Raw genomic sequence first — 17571 nt, 5'->3', positions numbered from 1 at the left:
AAAAAAAAAAAAAAAAAAAAGACGGGGGAGAAGCAAAACGGGTTGGGCTTTATGGGCCATAAAAATGGGCCCAGGCCCAATACAATCGGCCCAAAATTTTGATGGTTAAGAGTATTCTTCGCTCAACCAGGTGCCTCTCAACTTCGCAAAAGGAAAAAAACAAATCAGAAACCCTATCTTTCGCCACTATATAAGGTAATAAGAAGCAGTCAGCAACATCTACTGAACCCTAACTAAACTCTCTCTATCTCTCTCTCGTTCTTTTGCGATTTGCTGTCTGCGAAGGATGAAGATCGTAGCTGCATATTTGCTCGCCGTCTTGGGAGGCAACTCCAGCCCTTCTGCTAAAGATTTGAAAAATATTCTTGGATCTGGTAAACATCTGCATCTCGTTCTCATTTTTATCCTTATATTTCCTAAATGTAATCCTTTTTGTGGATTATCCTGGAATTTTTGTGTTGATGTTTAGTTTTACGTGTTTTTTTTGAATTTTTGAATGAAAAATTTACGTGTTTGTTTGGTTAATATGTTTTGTTCGTTTCATAGAATCTTTTTGTTATTTACTTGCGATTTGATTCGATCTGTTGTGACTCTGCACGATTTCAAGCTTTGGAGCTTCGGTTTTTGGATGGTTTGCGGTACCGATTGCTGATTATTTCTCTCATTCTGTGAAATGATTTACGGAATTTGATTCTGTCTCGCTATGATTTTTCTTCTACCTATATTGATTCTGTTATTTTGGCTTGGTTAGCATTTTAGTTTATGAGGTTACTTAAGTTCGTTAACGCAGTTTTTGATAATTAATTTCTGTTTGAGAAACAATAAGAATAATGTGTTTGTAATTTGTGGCTGGATATGAATAAGTTTTTCATGTATGAAATTTGCAATCGACGGTTCAAGAGACTGAAGCGGCAGCACGATTGTTTTTTAATAATTATACATTAAGACTGTTTTTTGGTTGTAGCATGATATCCTTAGTGTTGTTATTTGTAATACTCATTTTCGTCGCCTTTTGTTTGAATTACGTGAAAGTCAAGTATTTTGATTGATGTCATATATATTTTTTTTCTGAAACCAATTTGCAGTTGGAGCTGAAGTTGATGATGAAAAAATCGAGCTTCTGTTGTCTAGCGTTAAGGGCAAGGATGTTACAGAGCTCATTGCTTCCGGAAGAGAAAAACTAGCATCTGTTCCTTCTGGTGGAGGTGCTGCCATGGCAGTTGCCGCTGGAGGCGGTGGGGGTGGTGGTGGTGCCGCCCCAGCTGCAGAAGAGTCAAAGAAAGAGGAGAAGGTTGAAGAGAAGGAAGAATCAGATGATGTAAGCTTCGTTAAACTCTACGAAAATGTTGCTTGGAATTGCCATAAGATTCTTGATCATAAACTCAGTTTTATTCGGTAAATCTGTTCTAATTTCTTGTTTGATCGATGTTTTGCAGGACATGGGCTTCAGTCTCTTCGATTAAGTATAATTACAATGTCGAATGTTTTTGTTCAGAGAATTTTCAAGATTTTAGGTTGGATTTTTTGTTATTCACGTGTAGTTTCTTTTAACATTATCGTGGTGTTATGATGAGCCAAATGTTATATTTCGTTTCAGTTGATGAATTTCGTCGTTATTTTAAACATCTCGTGTTATATGAAAAGAGGAATTGCCGCTATGTCATTAATTTGAATCTCCGAGGCCATTTTGATTTCTTCTCAGTGAAGACCGATCCCTCCCTAGGGGTATGGCTGGTAAATTTTCTGCCAACATATTTTGATTAATAAAGTTAAATTTTAAATTTATTAGTATGAAAATTTTGTGTTGAATGCCTAAATATCTTGTTGCTGCGTGGAATCCTTTTCTTTTCTTTGGGATGTAATGATAAAATTGAATGTGATCCCATGTCTATATTGGGTTTAGATAATTGTAATTACAAATTAAGTGAATTTTTATTGGTTATGAACTTACCCACGTAAAAGATCTTGCCAAATAATTAGAAAACAGTTACTGAGATACATTCATTTGATTCGTTACTTGAAGCAGGCTTGAATAAATTCAAGCATTTATGGTTTTCTCAATTATATATTTCTGTTTAAAGTGATTTAAAAAAAAAAAACAATATTTTTTGAAAGTTTAAATTAGTGATTTATTATGTATGTTAGAAAGAAAGGGAAAAAAAAAACTTAGGCCAAGATGTAACAAGATCGGGGACAAGGCTCCTCTCCCTATTCAGGCATGGGAGAAATTTTTTGGCCCCACTCCCTTTTCCAGTCTAAATGGGGATTCACTATCTGGGAAAATGCATCGGCCTTACTCCATTTAAACTGGTTGCATTATACTTAAATCGTTTCATATTAACGCCTAACCTGTTGACCCATGAAACAACTCTTTCTAAGGAACTCAGAAAGAACACAGAAAAATGGTGATACATACAAAACTTCTACCCCGAGCACACACAATGAAGCCGTAGACAGTCAAGTAAAATCCAATCCACGAAATAATTTGATCTATGGACAATATCATTGTCTCATTAGAGGAGAGAAATTGTTTTCGTATCCTCACTAAAGGAAAAAAGTCCAAAAAAGTCCAAATATGAGAAAACCAGCTAATGGAGTGAACTTGGGATATAAATTTACATTATTTTTGTTTGAACTCAACTCACACCAGTTACAAGACATCGATTGGACAAAATTGACATACATAGCTATATCTGTGAGCAAGTTACATAATCACAACCTACTCGCACAACAAATGGTAGATAACCAATACGCTACAATTACCTACACAAGTATTGAATTTCGACAGCATAAATTCGGACAACTTAAACTAAGTAGCTTGGACTTGAGCTCTTTTGACCACGCTTTCGTTTCGGGCTGGCACTGATCATGCAGGAGAAGGCATTGATGAGATCCGAGTCCTCTTCGGTTATTAAAATTTTTGCCTTACTTGGCTCGGTGAGCAGAAGCTTGCCCACGAGGTATCCTGCAATTGACCATGTTTGATATAGGCGTGCTTGTTTTCCAATGAACCTTCCTTTTTTTGTGTCGTAATATTCGGGCCACTTATCTCTAGCCAAACGTCGCTCGGTGATCTCAATGGCTCGTGCTGCAATTTCTGGTCTATCCATCTTTATGCATGCAACTGTGAGCTGAAAAACGTATAATCAAATACTTCAGTATTGTATTTTACATATTCAAGTCCAAGATATAGTTTGTGCTTTCTTTGTCGAGAAGAGTTCGAGAATAGGGGAAGGCAAATTTTGTGCTAACAAAGAGAACTACGTAAATGATTTAGTGCTCATACTTTCAATACCTTTTGTAATTGTGCTCATACTTTCAATACCTTTTGTAATTAGTCCATTTGGTTAGTTTATTGCTGTCCTCTTTGGACTTTTCATTTCGGACTTCCCCTCAAAGTTTTTAAAATACGTCTATTAGGTACAAGTTTCCTTCATTTCAGGCTTCCCCTCAAAGTTAGGTAGAAGTTTACACACCCTTATAAAGAAGGTTTCATTCTCCTTTACAACCGATGTGGGATCTCACAATCCACCCCTTCGAGGCCCAGTGTCTTCATTGACACTCGTTCCCTTCTTCAACCGATGTGAGACTCCCAATCCACCCCCTTTTCGGCCCAGTTGACTTGCTAGCACATCGCCCCGTGTTTGACTTTGATATCATTTATAACAACACAAGCCCACCGCTAGCAGATATTATCCTCTTTGGGCTTTCCCTTTCCTCGAACTTTTTAAAACGTGTTGCTAGGGAGAGGTTTTCACACCCTTATAAAGAATGTTTTGTTCTCCTCCCCAACCAACGTGGAATCTCACGTAACCTTTCAACAAATTTAGATCCTACTAGCCTTCCCTCTATACATTTTAGAAACACATTCACATGTCTTTTCTTCATTGAAAATGATTCTTAATATCTTATAAATATTCATTCCAGACTAACCATAGGACTAATCTTAAGATTGACATTAAAAAGTAGGAGAACGTCTCAAAAGACCAAAATAGTATTTCAATCTGTAAATGAGTTCTCTCAGAAACAAAATAACATAGTAGTAACATCAGGACTTTGAGAGAAACATACCTGCCACAGCAATGTTGGCCACGAGCCTGCATTATGGTATGACCATTGCCTGCATCATCAACAGATACCAAGACCAACTTCAACATCAAAAAACGGGTATATTTCATTTATAAATCGCAGAAGTACGAAGTCAAAGTAAATTACGTGTTTTTGGGATCGCTGCCAGTGATAATCTGCCATTCCCGACCTTCAAGGGCAGGGTAACAAATCTTGAATGGCATGTCTGCAACCAGATCCTCCCATTTGGATTCAATGAGATCCAAAATGGCATGAGACTGTTCTATTGTAGCAAGACCACTTACTATGGACCACAAATTTCCTAGAGAAAAGAACCGGAAATCCATGTGAGCCGGTTGAAGATTACCAAGTAGATAACCTCCTATATTGGGGATCCATTCCACCAACCAAGAAGGAATTTGATCAGGGTAGATGTTGAATTTGTTGACTGCATCGTATGAATACTCTTCAGTCGTGTATCGATAAATTTCATTTAGCTTTCTCAAATCGACCCAATAATACTCTCTGATATGAAACGATAGAGCCACCAAACGATTGTTAAGCGCACGGAGAAGACCAGCTGACCCATCTTCTGGAGCAAGCATCTCTCGTGCACAAAGTAATGCTGAATAAAAAAGTGCCTGCAAAGGAGAAAAAAAGAATATATCTTTACACTTCTACTACGTAATTTATAGGAAGCAATCCATGCTACAAACATTTTATGACCAGAGAAATCTAAGGTGCATAAACTAAAAACATTAATTTCATTATGCAACTGCAAAATCGTACTATATACTGTTAATTCTTTGGTATTTTCACTTTCAAAATGTAAATGGAAAAAAAATGAATCACAAGCATGCTCATAGCATTGCTTGGTTCAAAAACTTAATCATCAGCACATCTAGATTTCCCTTTCCTTTTCTTCAGCTGATCTATTAAGCCCATTGGAAAGGAAGATGTAGTTGTTATATAGGTTATTCATAGTTACTCGATCGCCTTTTCTCTTCTAACATTTCCAAGGCATTTACATGGAAGCCATTGAATATATTAAAGCTACAGCATCTATATCGTAAGAAATTAAAAATGACTGCTAAAAATCTTGGTTATCGCTTACTTGGATTTCGAGAGGGTGGCCATGAATTCCCATACGCCGATCTATCATACAAGAACCGTCAGTTACCAATAAAGTAGGGAACATGTCAAAACCATCAGCTAGGCAAAGCCTCAAGATCATTTTGATCCCAGTTTGAACATCAACTCTCTCCTGGACTGAGGGATCGCCAGAGCATTTCCCATATGCACGCAATAAAATTATCCACCACAATCCTATGATAGAGAGGAAGGTGAGTGACGTAACTGGATATAGAAATACAATGAATAGACTTTTTTCTTCTAAAGGAAATATTGGATGGTCTATGTACCTGAGTCGACAGGTGCAACACGGCCAATTGCTGCCTCCCCAAAGTCTGGATCCAAAACCTCTTCTGTCGCAGAGTCGTCACCATCTAAAGGAACTATTCGGACTTTGAAACTAGCAGGCATTAATCCTTGACCAGGACTGTGACAGTCCATAGTTTTCTCCCAGCTCTATGGAATAACGAATTGCAAGCATTAATCAGAGAAGTAAAAAAAAAGGAAGTTTAACCGATTGATGCTTAATTACATACTTAGATTACCTGCAACTGAAGCGTGTGGAGGATAAAATTGCGAACAATATCGTACTCTCCCTTCAATAAAAAAGCTATACCAGAAGGTATAAAATCACGTATAAAGACCTGATCATAATTCAGTGAATTAGAGCAAGTAGGGTCCCTTGCTGCAATCGTTCCAACTGGGCTGCCACAGTAATAAACAATGGATTCACGAAGCAAGTCCCATGCCTCATCCTCAATGGATTCAATACTAATCTTTTGAAATGAATCTCTAACTTCTCCATTTGTATCATTAGATACTGAGCTCTTGATTTCCTGATTTGCAAACTGAACATCTTGAAACTCCGAAGCATTTGATCCATTCTGAATGCTGGTGATCGACTTTGGTATCTTTGCACCATCCTTGAACCATGCTCCATTTCCACCTTCTGGAATCATACCACTAGCACTTTCTGCTTGTTGGCATTTGCATCTGTATAACAGACGATGATTACCTTTCGTTTTCCCACTAAAGCCTGTTTCTATCTCTTGTAATATCCTACTTGAGCATTTTGACAAATGCATATATCTCAGGACTCTTTTTTCCGCAAATTTTACTTGTGATTTAAAAGAAAATGTGGAGTCCAAATTGTTCAAATAGGGCTTTGAACATAAAGCACGAGGTATGACCCCTGAAAAGATCTGCAGAGCTTCAGACGTGCCCATCTTTGAAGCAATCACAGCGCCTAAAGGATCTGATCTAGATTAAAGTTTTCCCAACGCAAATTCTGGACAATTGGTTCTGTAGATATAGAGCATAATCATGATTCAATAGAAACATCATAACATTTAATATACAGGATAAATAGAATTCCATACCACTGAATCAATTTCATCCTAGAAAAACTGATCGTAGTATGCATAGTTTTCCCTTAACTTCCTGCTCTAAGAAGGAAAATAACTGAGTATAATATGAAGAAGAAAGTCGAAATGCTACACATCGAACGATGCTTGTAATTAATTCGAAACCTTAAAACCTACTTACAAGCGAAAATTGCAACAGAAAGCCTAAATTAACTTCTATTCTTGCCTTCTTCGATCAGGTTAACTACTATCCAGCAAGCGATTCACAATCCGTAGTTGAAACACAGAATCTATAATCTACGAAATGAAATACACCACAGCACCATCTGTAATGGAGATTAGATTCAAGCAGCAAGCAAAAGAAAAATAAGGAGTGTTATGAACATGGAAAAGAAATAAAAGAAACAATCACAATAACCTCCAAAGCTCACGATACAATCGCCACAAAAATTTCTAAACAGAGATCATAACATTAATCTAATGCAAGTCAAATTTCGACGAACGAGTAAGACATTCAGCGCCAGATTGGAGATGAAGAAGAATGAAAAGTGGAAAACGAAAACGAAAACGAATAAGATTACTTGAACAAAATCATGGAATACAGATGTAGCAACTCACCGAATTTTAGGTTGCAACAATTTTTTCAGTGCAGAGAGGAAAATGATCGCACAAAGATCAGCAAATTTCGGGAGCTTTCCTGAACGAAGTCGAACAAAAAATAGAATCACTATCACTATCACTATCACAATCTGAACCAAACGAAGTATAAAACATGTTTTCGAAGATCCATCAAGTGGACACAGAGGCAAAAATCAAGCAGTATTCTTGCGTGAACTTTTCCCTGTAATCTTCTTGTCCACATCTCCATGATTTTTCTTTTCCAATGCCTAATTTTTTTCTAACAAAGCTTATTTATTTATTACTATTTTTAACTTTTCTTACTTGAAAAAGAAAATTTCCCGAAATTAGGACGAGAAAAGGAAAATACTCTTTTGACCCTATTTTTCTCTATTTTGACGTAAATAATGTATTATCTACTTAAAAAATTATAATTTTATAATTAAAATATTCTATTTTTAGAAGTTTGAATTAATAAAATAATTATTAAAATATTCTCTAGTGGCCAAGCTTTTATGTGTCAATTAATAAACTAAGGTGTCCACAAAACATACATATATTTGTTATTATTTTTACATTTATTTTTTTTTATTTTATTAAATCAAAGCGTATTTCCTTACTAAGTGAATTATCATATGTGATAAAACATTTATGAATAAAATTTTAGTTTATGAAGTTTGAGAATTATATCTATTTAATCCATTAACTTTTTGATAAAAAATTTAGTTTTTAAACTTTTAATTTTTTTAAATTTGTTACGCACAAAATTCAAATTTATATTATCAATTCATTTATTAAAATATTTTAAATTTTTTAAGGATCTATTAAATAAAAAATTAAAGGTTAATAAATTTATTAAATACAAAATTATGGAAATGCAAAGTTTAGAAGCGTTTTGAAAAGAAATTGACTCATACGTTAAATATGTATAACTGAGTCAAGAAATTACGCCTATCATTAGTAAATATAAATACTATAGATAAGAAAAAGAGTAATTAATACTTTAAAACCGCGATATACGGACAAGGCTAGAGAAGTTATTGACTATTCAAATTTAAATTAGTGAACGGATGCAACAAAAGAAGAGGAAGAATAGAAGTACCTGTCATTCCACGTTTCATTTCTTTAGTCTATGATAATTTCATATAAGTTCGGATTCTTAAGGTTAAAGAGAAACAAGAACTTTTGTTTTTGGTTTGGATGTTTTAGATGTATTTGGATGAAACGAGAAATCACAAGCATATTTCTCACTTTTGGAGGTACACTTTTGGTTTACCTCCAAAAGAAAAAACCTTCCATAAGGCGGGCGGTCGACCCTCAAGAGTTCCAACGAACTATGCCCCTTACCTCCGTGTGAGGCAGCGAGCGTAGTTTGCAGAGCAAGAATCATACTTCCAATAGCAAAGGAACTAGAATGTCAACCACAAATAATAGCACAGTTTCTGGTGGAGACGAGAAAATTAGAGCAAGGACAAAAGTCTTATAATCTTATGAGTATCGAGATGGCCAGTTGGGTTCCTTTTGAACAACCTAGTACCTAGTGATTCGAACCTAAATTGAACCAAATTTAAAGAAAAAATAGAAAGAGACGTTTCACATCACTTTTATCTCAAAAGAAATTATTTTGTCGACAACTATCCTCAACCAATACCTAACGAACACTTTTTGGCATGTCCAAAAATAATCAAATTTCATGAAACCTTAGCTTGAGCATAATTGACCAATAATTATGGTTGAACCAAATATGAAAATAATGGCGGCATTGCATTTTATTGAAATCAATTAATACAATTATTATGGGCCAGTTTTGCGTACCGAACACTCCCACATGGCCGAAGCTTTACCAACCACTCAAAAAAAGCCTGTAGATGTTTGACCACAAGCTTTATCCAATTGCTCCCCCTTTTTTACCCCACGCCTCTCCAATTTCACGTGACAAACACTTTTCTAAAGTGAAGAAGCATAATAATATTAAACAAAAATTAATTAAATTTCCTTCGCATTATTAAAACATTGAAAAACAGGAAACCACGAGAAATGATATAAAAACATGAGTAAAATATACTTTTATACGATCCTGAATAATCCGATAAGAATCATTTCTGTGTTTATAAGGTCTCTTAATTGCGCTCAGCTCCTATCTTGGGGAGCCATACACTCTCCATGCTTTAATAGAATAGGCGCTGACAAGAATCAAAAGAACTTTACTAATTTAGCAATTTCTATATTTATAAGGTCTCTTGATTGCTTTCGAGCTCCTATCTCGAGGAGAGCCCTACTCTCCCTATGCTTACTAGAATATTCATTCCAACAAAAATCAAAACTATTTTACTAGTTTAGCAAGTCTCTTGGTTGCTCGAGCTCCTATCTCGGGGGGAGCCCTACGCTCTCTATGCTTACTAGAATATTCATTCCAACAAAAATCAAAAGAATTTTACTAGTTTAGCAATTACCATGTTTATAAAGTCTCTTGATTGCGCTCGAGCTCCTATTTCGGAAGAACTCTATGCTTCCTATGCTTACTAGAATATTCAATCCCTCCTACTAAAATAATAATTTCTCGAGATTAAAAAAAAACCGGTATGTGATAGCGGCCTGCCGACAAACTAGAAAAACATGCATAGGATCAGAAACAGATTGATAACAGGCAGACCAAAAGCTGAATATTCAATCAAACAAAGAAACAGGTTGAAAAAAAAGCAACATGGTTTCCAAACACAAGCTTATCCATTCCAGGGGTAAAAGAATTTAAAGGGTAGCAAGCTAGGAAGGCGTGAATTCTCACATAAACATGCGTGTATTTATATATATATATATTGGTGCCAAGACATGGAAGGGATAAGTATAGCTGGAAAGCCGATGTTCTGTTGAAAGCCACATTAACAAAACCTGATCTAAGTTTCAAGAATCAGAAGGGAAAGAAAAATGATAAAAACCACTAATAAGCAGACAGCACACTCATTATATATATATATATATATATTTATATATTTTTTTGCCTCTTTAATCACGCAATTAAGACCCATAAAATGCTACACAATAGAGGAGCTATATAGACACTCTCCTAAGGAGGAGGATTGGTAGAGGAATCAGGGAACAAACCCAACATCTTTGAAGTATTCATGCTCGAGAGCACTCCTGGCAGTGACTCTTTTGGTGGGATCCAAGCACAGCATTTTCTGGAAAATAATGGTCAACCATTTCAAGACACAGATATTGCATATACATTGATTACTACTATATATAGTAGTACAAGTACAAGTGAAAAATAATCAAGAAAGTTCGTACAAGTACAACACGGATAAATGGAAATTTTTTGATATATTGATGGGTACCCTATCAATAATTGTATTAGATAATGATATTATGGATCGAGAAAAGACTCTAGATAGAAAATATTTTGATTGGAGAATGTTGCATTTTTGTCTTAAAAATAAGGCCGATATCAGAGCCTAGATCAATATTAAGACTGACACAAACAGTACTCAAAATACTAAAATTGGAGGTAATAATTTTCAAGTAATTGGAAAATTCGATAAAAGAAATTTTAATTATCTCAAATGAATCAAGAAATCAACCCTTAGCATATATATATATTATATATATATATATATATGTTAAGAATCATGAATCCTCACAATAATTTGATATTATAATATCACTTTGAGCATAAGCTCTCATGTCTTTGCTTTTAGTTTCTCCAAAAGGCCTCATACCAATGGAGCTGTATTCGTTACTTATAAACCCATGATCAATCCCTTAATTAGCCGATGTGGGACTCCTCTCCCAACAATCCTCAACAATATACACTTAAAGATATTAATTATTTTTAATTTTTCGTAAGGGATTGATTTTGAAAGAGGAAATTAGTGGGGAGCCAGACACTACTGTCAACACGTTACAGATTTATAGTGAACAAAGATTGCCTCTCGCTTTCACCCCCTCCTAAAAATCCAGAAAAAAGAGGGAACAACCAAAAATAGGAAATAAAAATGAGGAAGATGAAATAGTTGGTCAAACATAACATATTGAAGTGGGAGGGCCGGGAGAAAGCAAAGCATCCATTTATTTACCAACACTTATTGATCTAGATCATGTGATATCATAAATGATGAAAACAAAGACACCCCAATTGAAAATAATTCACTTACAGAGAGAAGATCAATGCCAGCAGATTCGAGATTTGGAACTACAGAAGCCAGGTCCTGTGCAAGTAGAGAATGTGTGAAGTAAAGATTTGAACCACACATTATAGCAAACCAGAGGATGAAAATTTAGTGAGATTGAACCATCACCTTGGAAGGCCACTTGGGGAAAGCAGACTTGAAATCAGGCAAAGATGTAACGCCAGGCCATGAATCTTCATTTGGAGTTCCCAGAACTCTTTGCATCCCCACACAAAGAGGTTTGATGAAAGCATGAATATGTTAGTACAGACAGACGTAGACTTAGAAGGGGAATAATGTTTTAGGTGCTGTCCTACTCATTACTATTATGAATAAACCTCACCTTATCACTCCATTATTTGGGCCGAACACTCGCAATTTAAGGTCATAGTAACTTACTATACACTCTTCCTCATTGCGCATAAAGTGAGATATATGTAACACAAAGCCGCAGTAAACAGATGAACACTGACTTTTGTTGCCTTTGTTTTTCAAATTCCTAAATCCCTCTCCCCTAAGGAAAAATGAAAAAAAAATGAAAGGAAAAATCCACCCACCAAGAAAATCCCACTCTAGATAAAATGTGATTTCATTTTTCTTTAATATCCATAAGTGTCTAGGCTGGCTGTCCATTCTCATTGGATGGCTCTTGACCCTTCTACATTAGCCAAACAAATTTATAGGATATTCAAATCCAACATAGATGGCTACCGTGAAGAGATTTCGGTGGACTCCCATATGTAATACTACGACAACCAACTAGAAGGCTAGTGTATAATCAAATTGAATATGGCATTCGTAGGATTGTTAATGATCTAATTTGCCATGTTAATTGGACTAGATCATCGTAAAGAGTGGAGGGCAGATGCACGATAAAGCTACTTACCTAAATATCTTAAACAATTCATCAATCTCAGAGTCCCCAGGGAATAGTGGCCGCTGGTTAACCATCTCAGCAAATATACAACCCACCGACCAAACATCCACAGGAGTGGAATAATGTCGGGAACCAAGTAATATTTCTGGTGCTCTGTACCAAAGCGTCACCACCTAGATAAAACCTCCAATAGTGATTAACTCGAGCAATATATGAGGCTAATGCATCAAAGAAAAAAGTCATTGACAAATTGGACTATGATGTTTTTTTTTACAAGAAAGAAAATAATTGAATTGGGACCTAAACTAACAAAACAACTATAGATGCATTAAAAAAATGGAAACTAATATTTTCCAAATCTTCGAAAAGTTCGGTGTCAGAAAAAAATGTCCACAGCCTATTTGGGAACGTTCCATTAGACAACCATGCAATGAAATTAACTTCACAATACGAAATTTGATGGTTTTTTATAAGAAACACAGTACAAAATTTAATGAGATAGTCATCCAGTGCATATCCATACCTCATGCGTGAATGTTCTAACAGGAATACCAAATGCTCTTGCCAGTCCAAAGTCAGCAAGCTTCAGGGCATTGGTGCGACGATCTATGAGTAGATTTTGGGGTTTTAAATCTCGATGAAGAACTCTATGAGAATGGCAATATGCAATGCCACGAAGAATTTGGTAAAGAAACCTCTGCATGACAAAAGTGGAACAAGTTTTTTCATTAGAGAGTTCTCACTGCACCATTACATTTGTTCAACCAAGAGTTAAAACATGATCAAAGGAAAGTCTCTGGAAATAAAAGAAGGAAACAAAATAAAGCTGAAGAAATAAGCGCCATGCTGAATGGATTCAAAAAATATAGCATCAAACTTATTCATACGATCAGTTATGAAGGAGAGGGTATTGCATATACTAGAAAGGAATACCATGACGAACGCTGATATTTTGCTTAAAAATACACATTACTTTTCCAAAGAACTCAGTTTAATGATTAAGAAATCCACGAAACTGTGATGCTAGATAAGATTTGCACCTCATGGAAAAAAAAAATGATTTTCTGCAGTAAATTAGTTATTATATCAATTAACCAATCCGTCGTCTATTGTTGAAATATAAACGACAAATAACAAGAAACATTAATTAACATAGAGTGCAGGCAGCTACAAAGTTAAAATGAAGCGCTCACTTTTACTTGGCGTGGATCCTTTGCAAATTCAGGAGATGAGTCCATGTGCTTCTTCAAATCCAAATCCAGATACTCGAAAACAAGATACAGGCGCTTCTCGCTATGCACTACATCTTGCAACCTATTGACAGCAAACCAATTGAAGACAACTTCGTTATATATATGAAAAAACATCACAGATGGCAATGATTCAGTCTACAGGTTAAATTGACAATATGCGAAAACCAAAAAGCAGAATGCAAGTGCCATCTTTACCTGAGTGATGGACCAGAGAAAATGTATATCATCCCTATATTTATTTGCGTAATTGCAAAATATTGCACAAAAGGAAATGAATTGGATGTTCAGTTTAAATCGAGAACTACATATATTTCGGTATTAACTAAGAGATAGCAGTGATGGAAAGAGATGCTGCCTCTGAGATTTTACATATCCACGCCTCATAATAAACAAGTACATATAGTCCACCCCATCAATGTGAATAGAACATATAGTTTCTAGATAAGACTTCCCAGAGAAGTTAAAACTGACAGCAGCAGATAGCAATTTATTGCAACATTGTCTTCCAACATAACATTTTTCCATGCTTCAAAACTCAAACTAAATTGAAAGATCTTCATATGTTCAGCGGATTGAAGAAGTTATTTGACCTTAAAAGGAGTTACAGCAGAGATTAGACAATAACTAACGATGATACGTACCTTACAATGTTGCCATGCTGCATTTCCTTCAACAGAGAAATTTCACGAATGGCTGTGCTTGGCACTCCCTCATCTTCTTGCTCCAAGCGGATCTTCTTCAAAGCAATAGTCTCATTTGTGACACGATCGCGTGCCTTGTAAACCACACCATACGTTCCTTCTCCAATCTTCTCAACTTTCTCATACTACAAAGCCAAGTAAATCGCAGATAAGATCAACAATAATGCACCAAAAAAAAAAAAAAACGAAACAGAAAAACAAGCATTTCAACATCCAAAATCATCGCTAACCTGCTCCATCGAGTCCAAAAAAAGTGTCAAAGTTCTCAAAGCTTAAATCCTACAAACAACAGGACAAAGAACGTTGTAGATTTAGTGCAATACATGCCTTCTAACATATAAATACCAAAATGATGATAGGAAAGCGGGAATGTCAGAAACGCCAGAGAACGCTACTGAAAAGGCGCAGAAAACAGATTCGCACAGGTCAAGGACCGGATCCGCGTTGAAATGGAGTCAACTCAGTCATAGTAGACTGAGTTGAACTCACTTGGACCACATTGGAAGAAAGCATTTCGAAAACGCAGTTTAACATCGAAATTTCTGCAAACAATCGCTCATTTTCACTTCGTTCCTTTCTTGGAATTCGAATTACTATTTAGACTAAAAGGCAAAGTGCAGTAAAAGCATCTACCAACCAAATTAAAGAGAGGAAATCAAAAACAGATAGACCGGAAAGCAAGAACAAACCTAAGTTGAATCAGAGCCGAACCTGTGGGAATCGGGGACGGTGTCGAAGAGAAGAGAGGCGCCGTAAAAATGGCGCCGCAGAAGGAAGAAGAAGAGGGAGGAGAGGAGGAAGGGAAGGGAGGCGAGTGGGGTATCTATGTAATTTCACGTGCCTTAACTTTATTTTATATATTTAGTAATCTTTTTATTGGCTGCGATTATTTCTATATTTTAGTCCTCAAATTTCGTACTTATTTCTTTTTAACTTGTCAAATTCAGATATTATAAATTAGTCCATGAAATTTCCACAAAAACAAATTTTAATTTGGTTTTAATTAAATTTTTTTAAAAAATAAAAATAGTTAGTGAGAAAAATCAAATATATATAACTAAAATAATTATTTATACAAATTAGATTTTAAAACGAATATATTTATTTAATTTAGTTAAAACACAATAACACGAACATTGTGTTCAGATTGTTCGCCTTATATTTTTTTTTTGTTTAAAAAAATTATTCATACATATATCATCTACTAAAATATCCAAAATTTGAATTCTCGACTTTATAAATTACCGAACTCGAGGAAAGAAAATCGACCTAGCTGCAAATATAAAAATTAGTCCACTACACAAACCATATGTCAATGCAGTAACATGAATGCTGACCAAAATATCAAACACTTGGATTCTCGGACACTTATAAATTATTGAACCTGAAAAAAAAAAAAAAAAAAAAAAATAACCCAATTACGAAAGAGATAAATTAGTTCATTGTACGAAGCGTGTGTCGATGTAGCAACATGAACGCCGACCAAAACCCAATTACGAAATAGATATATTAGTTCATTGTACGAAGCGTGTGTCGATGTAGCAACATGAACGCCGACCAGAACCCAATTACGAAATAGATAAATTAGTTTATTGTACGAAGCGTGTGTCGATGTAGTAACATGAACGTCGACCAAAATATCCAAGATTTAGATTCTCGACCCTTGTAAATTATTGAGCTGAACTAGCTATGAAATAGAAAAAAATTAGTCTACTACACGAAACCTGTGTCATTGTAGTAACATGAACGCTGAGTAGAATATCCAATATTTAGATTCTCGACCCATATAAATTATTGAACCCGAATGAAAAAAAACTCACCCAAAAATTATTCTTTTTTTTTTTTTTTGTGAGATTTATATTCATTGTAGTCACCTCTGAGATTCTTCATCGATCACTTCTCTAGAATATAGTTGAAGGTAGATATCAGGAACCAAGTGCTAACAGCTTCGAATAATGCTCCGAAGTCGAGTGGGCTGGACCAGAAACGACCCGGCCAGATGAGCCCATTGAGGCCCACTTGTCAACTTTCTCCCTTCATTTAATGACAAACGAATTTTTACATTATTGGAGTTCTCATTTTTTATGTGATTTTTGGGATATTTATTTTTTTCTCACCTTTCTTGTGATATATATATATATTTTTTTTTAATTTTAAAACAAAAATACGATAAAATACAACAAAAAAAAATATATAAAAAGTTATTATGATGTGAACGGTTCATATGATTTTTGTCTATATCTATGTTTTTCTCGTGACATGACATGTATGAAAATTAATTTCATCTCATTTATATTTTTCATGCTTTTGAAAATTACTTAAATAAAATAAAAATAACATTTAGATAGTTATAATGATCTTTATTTAGGCTACAATTTTTAATTAATTTTTAATTTTATTTATAATTAATTTCGATGAATTTGTTTTTGTTCGCGTACTTTATTAAAACTTATTAATGTCATAATTTAGTTTTAGTTTATTTGTTTATTTATAAAAATAAAATATCAAATTATTGAGCACTACAAAATTTATAGTTAAATTAATGGGTAACGTTTAATTTAGATTAATGATGAGTGAAGTAACAATCACTAATGTTTTAAAATCGAAGATGTCTTTTTTCTTCTTGCTTGGAGCAATCATTTTGACTCGTTCATCGACTACAGTTCGTGTAGAATTCAAACTTGTTCGACTACACACGTCGTTCGTGCGTGCATGTTCAATTGTGTATGACATAATCACGTCGCACTTCATGGTCATCTCGGTTCCCAACAACACAACCCATGCATCGTGATGTCATCCCATATATCGGGACACATAAGCCATTTAGGCTTGCTTTGACACATCCATTGGGTTGAGGCACAATACCAACACACTTATGCCGTCTAGTACTGTCCTTGAAAGACCCTTTTCAAAAGAAGACGCCCAAGACGCTCGCCCACACTGTAACAGACCTATGTACAACAGCGTAGGTTACTTAAACCATAAGGCAATTGTAATGGATGATTACAGATGAATTAATAGATTTTCACGTAGTTTTTTGTTTTCACATTAGAAATAAAAAGTTTATCGTTAAACTAACGGGATTATATTTGTAATTAATGTCACTAATAGCGTTTAATTTAGATTAATTAGGATTGAAGTAACCAATATATGAAGACTAATGTTTTAAAATCTAGCTCATAAAGGACGTCTCTTTTGTTGTTGCTTGAAGCAATGTTTTTGACTCAGTCACCAATCAAATGGAATTGGTATTTAATTTATTGAAATGGATTCGTATTTAATTAGTTGGCGAAGTGGGGAAAGCTTTTCCTGCAATTTTGACAGCCTAACCACTGTGCTGTAAAGAAACAACAATCACATATTCAATTTCAATAGACAAATTTTTTAGTTTTT

At 34.9% G+C, this 17571-nt stretch overlaps 3 protein-coding genes across 9 annotated transcripts; 1 reads left to right on the top strand and 2 right to left on the bottom strand.

Annotated features, from left to right (window-relative positions):
* The first annotated feature begins 149 nt into the window (after positions 1–149).
* On the top strand, positions 150–1667 carry LOC111449424 (60S acidic ribosomal protein P2-2-like). Its single transcript, XM_023089307.1, has 3 exons — positions 150–374; positions 1086–1318; positions 1437–1667. Exons 1-3 carry the CDS (start codon positions 287–289, stop codon positions 1461–1463), a joined length of 348 nt encoding a protein of 115 aa, XP_022945075.1. The 5' UTR covers positions 150–286; the 3' UTR covers positions 1464–1667.
* A 923-nt stretch (positions 1668–2590) lies between these two features.
* On the bottom strand, positions 2591–7443 carry LOC111449421 (neutral/alkaline invertase 3, chloroplastic-like). 6 transcript variants are annotated; one of them, XM_023089300.1, is made up of 8 exons: positions 7182–7443; positions 6562–6644; positions 5745–6503; positions 5490–5655; positions 5183–5394; positions 4216–4709; positions 4072–4120; positions 2591–3131 (listed from the first exon to the last, which is right to left on the bottom strand). In XM_023089300.1, the coding sequence occupies exons 3-8, from the start codon at positions 6423–6425 to the stop codon at positions 2805–2807; spliced, it is 1929 nt and encodes a 642-aa protein (XP_022945068.1). In that variant the 5' UTR covers positions 6426–6503; positions 6562–6644; positions 7182–7443; the 3' UTR covers positions 2591–2804. The 6 variants fall into 6 exon arrangements, with proteins under 6 accessions (XP_022945068.1, XP_022945066.1, XP_022945069.1 ...); XM_023089298.1 differs by having other exon boundaries at positions 6562–6639; XM_023089301.1 differs by having other exon boundaries at positions 5745–6501; positions 6579–6639.
* A 2519-nt stretch (positions 7444–9962) lies between these two features.
* Positions 9963–15012, bottom strand: LOC111449422 (cell division control protein 2 homolog). Of its 2 annotated transcripts, none has more exons than XM_023089304.1 (9): positions 14868–15012; positions 14409–14457; positions 14119–14303; positions 13418–13538; positions 12748–12921; positions 12234–12397; positions 11477–11564; positions 11333–11386; positions 9963–10360 (listed from the first exon to the last, which is right to left on the bottom strand). In XM_023089304.1, exons 2-9 carry the CDS (start codon positions 14415–14417, stop codon positions 10271–10273), a joined length of 885 nt encoding a protein of 294 aa, XP_022945072.1. In that variant the 5' UTR covers positions 14418–14457; positions 14868–15012; the 3' UTR covers positions 9963–10270. The 2 variants fall into 2 exon arrangements, with proteins under 2 accessions (XP_022945072.1, XP_022945073.1); XM_023089305.1 differs by having other exon boundaries at positions 14890–15011.
* Between the last annotated feature and the right edge of the window lie 2559 nt (positions 15013–17571).

Source organism: Cucurbita moschata, unplaced genomic scaffold (assembly GCF_002738365.1).
Source record: "Cucurbita moschata cultivar Rifu unplaced genomic scaffold, Cmos_1.0 Cmo_Scf00011, whole genome shotgun sequence".
Classification (NCBI taxonomy): domain Eukaryota; kingdom Viridiplantae; phylum Streptophyta; class Magnoliopsida; order Cucurbitales; family Cucurbitaceae; genus Cucurbita; species Cucurbita moschata.
Note: the sequence above shows the minus strand (reverse complement) of the source record. Positions and strands in the feature narration are given on the sequence as shown.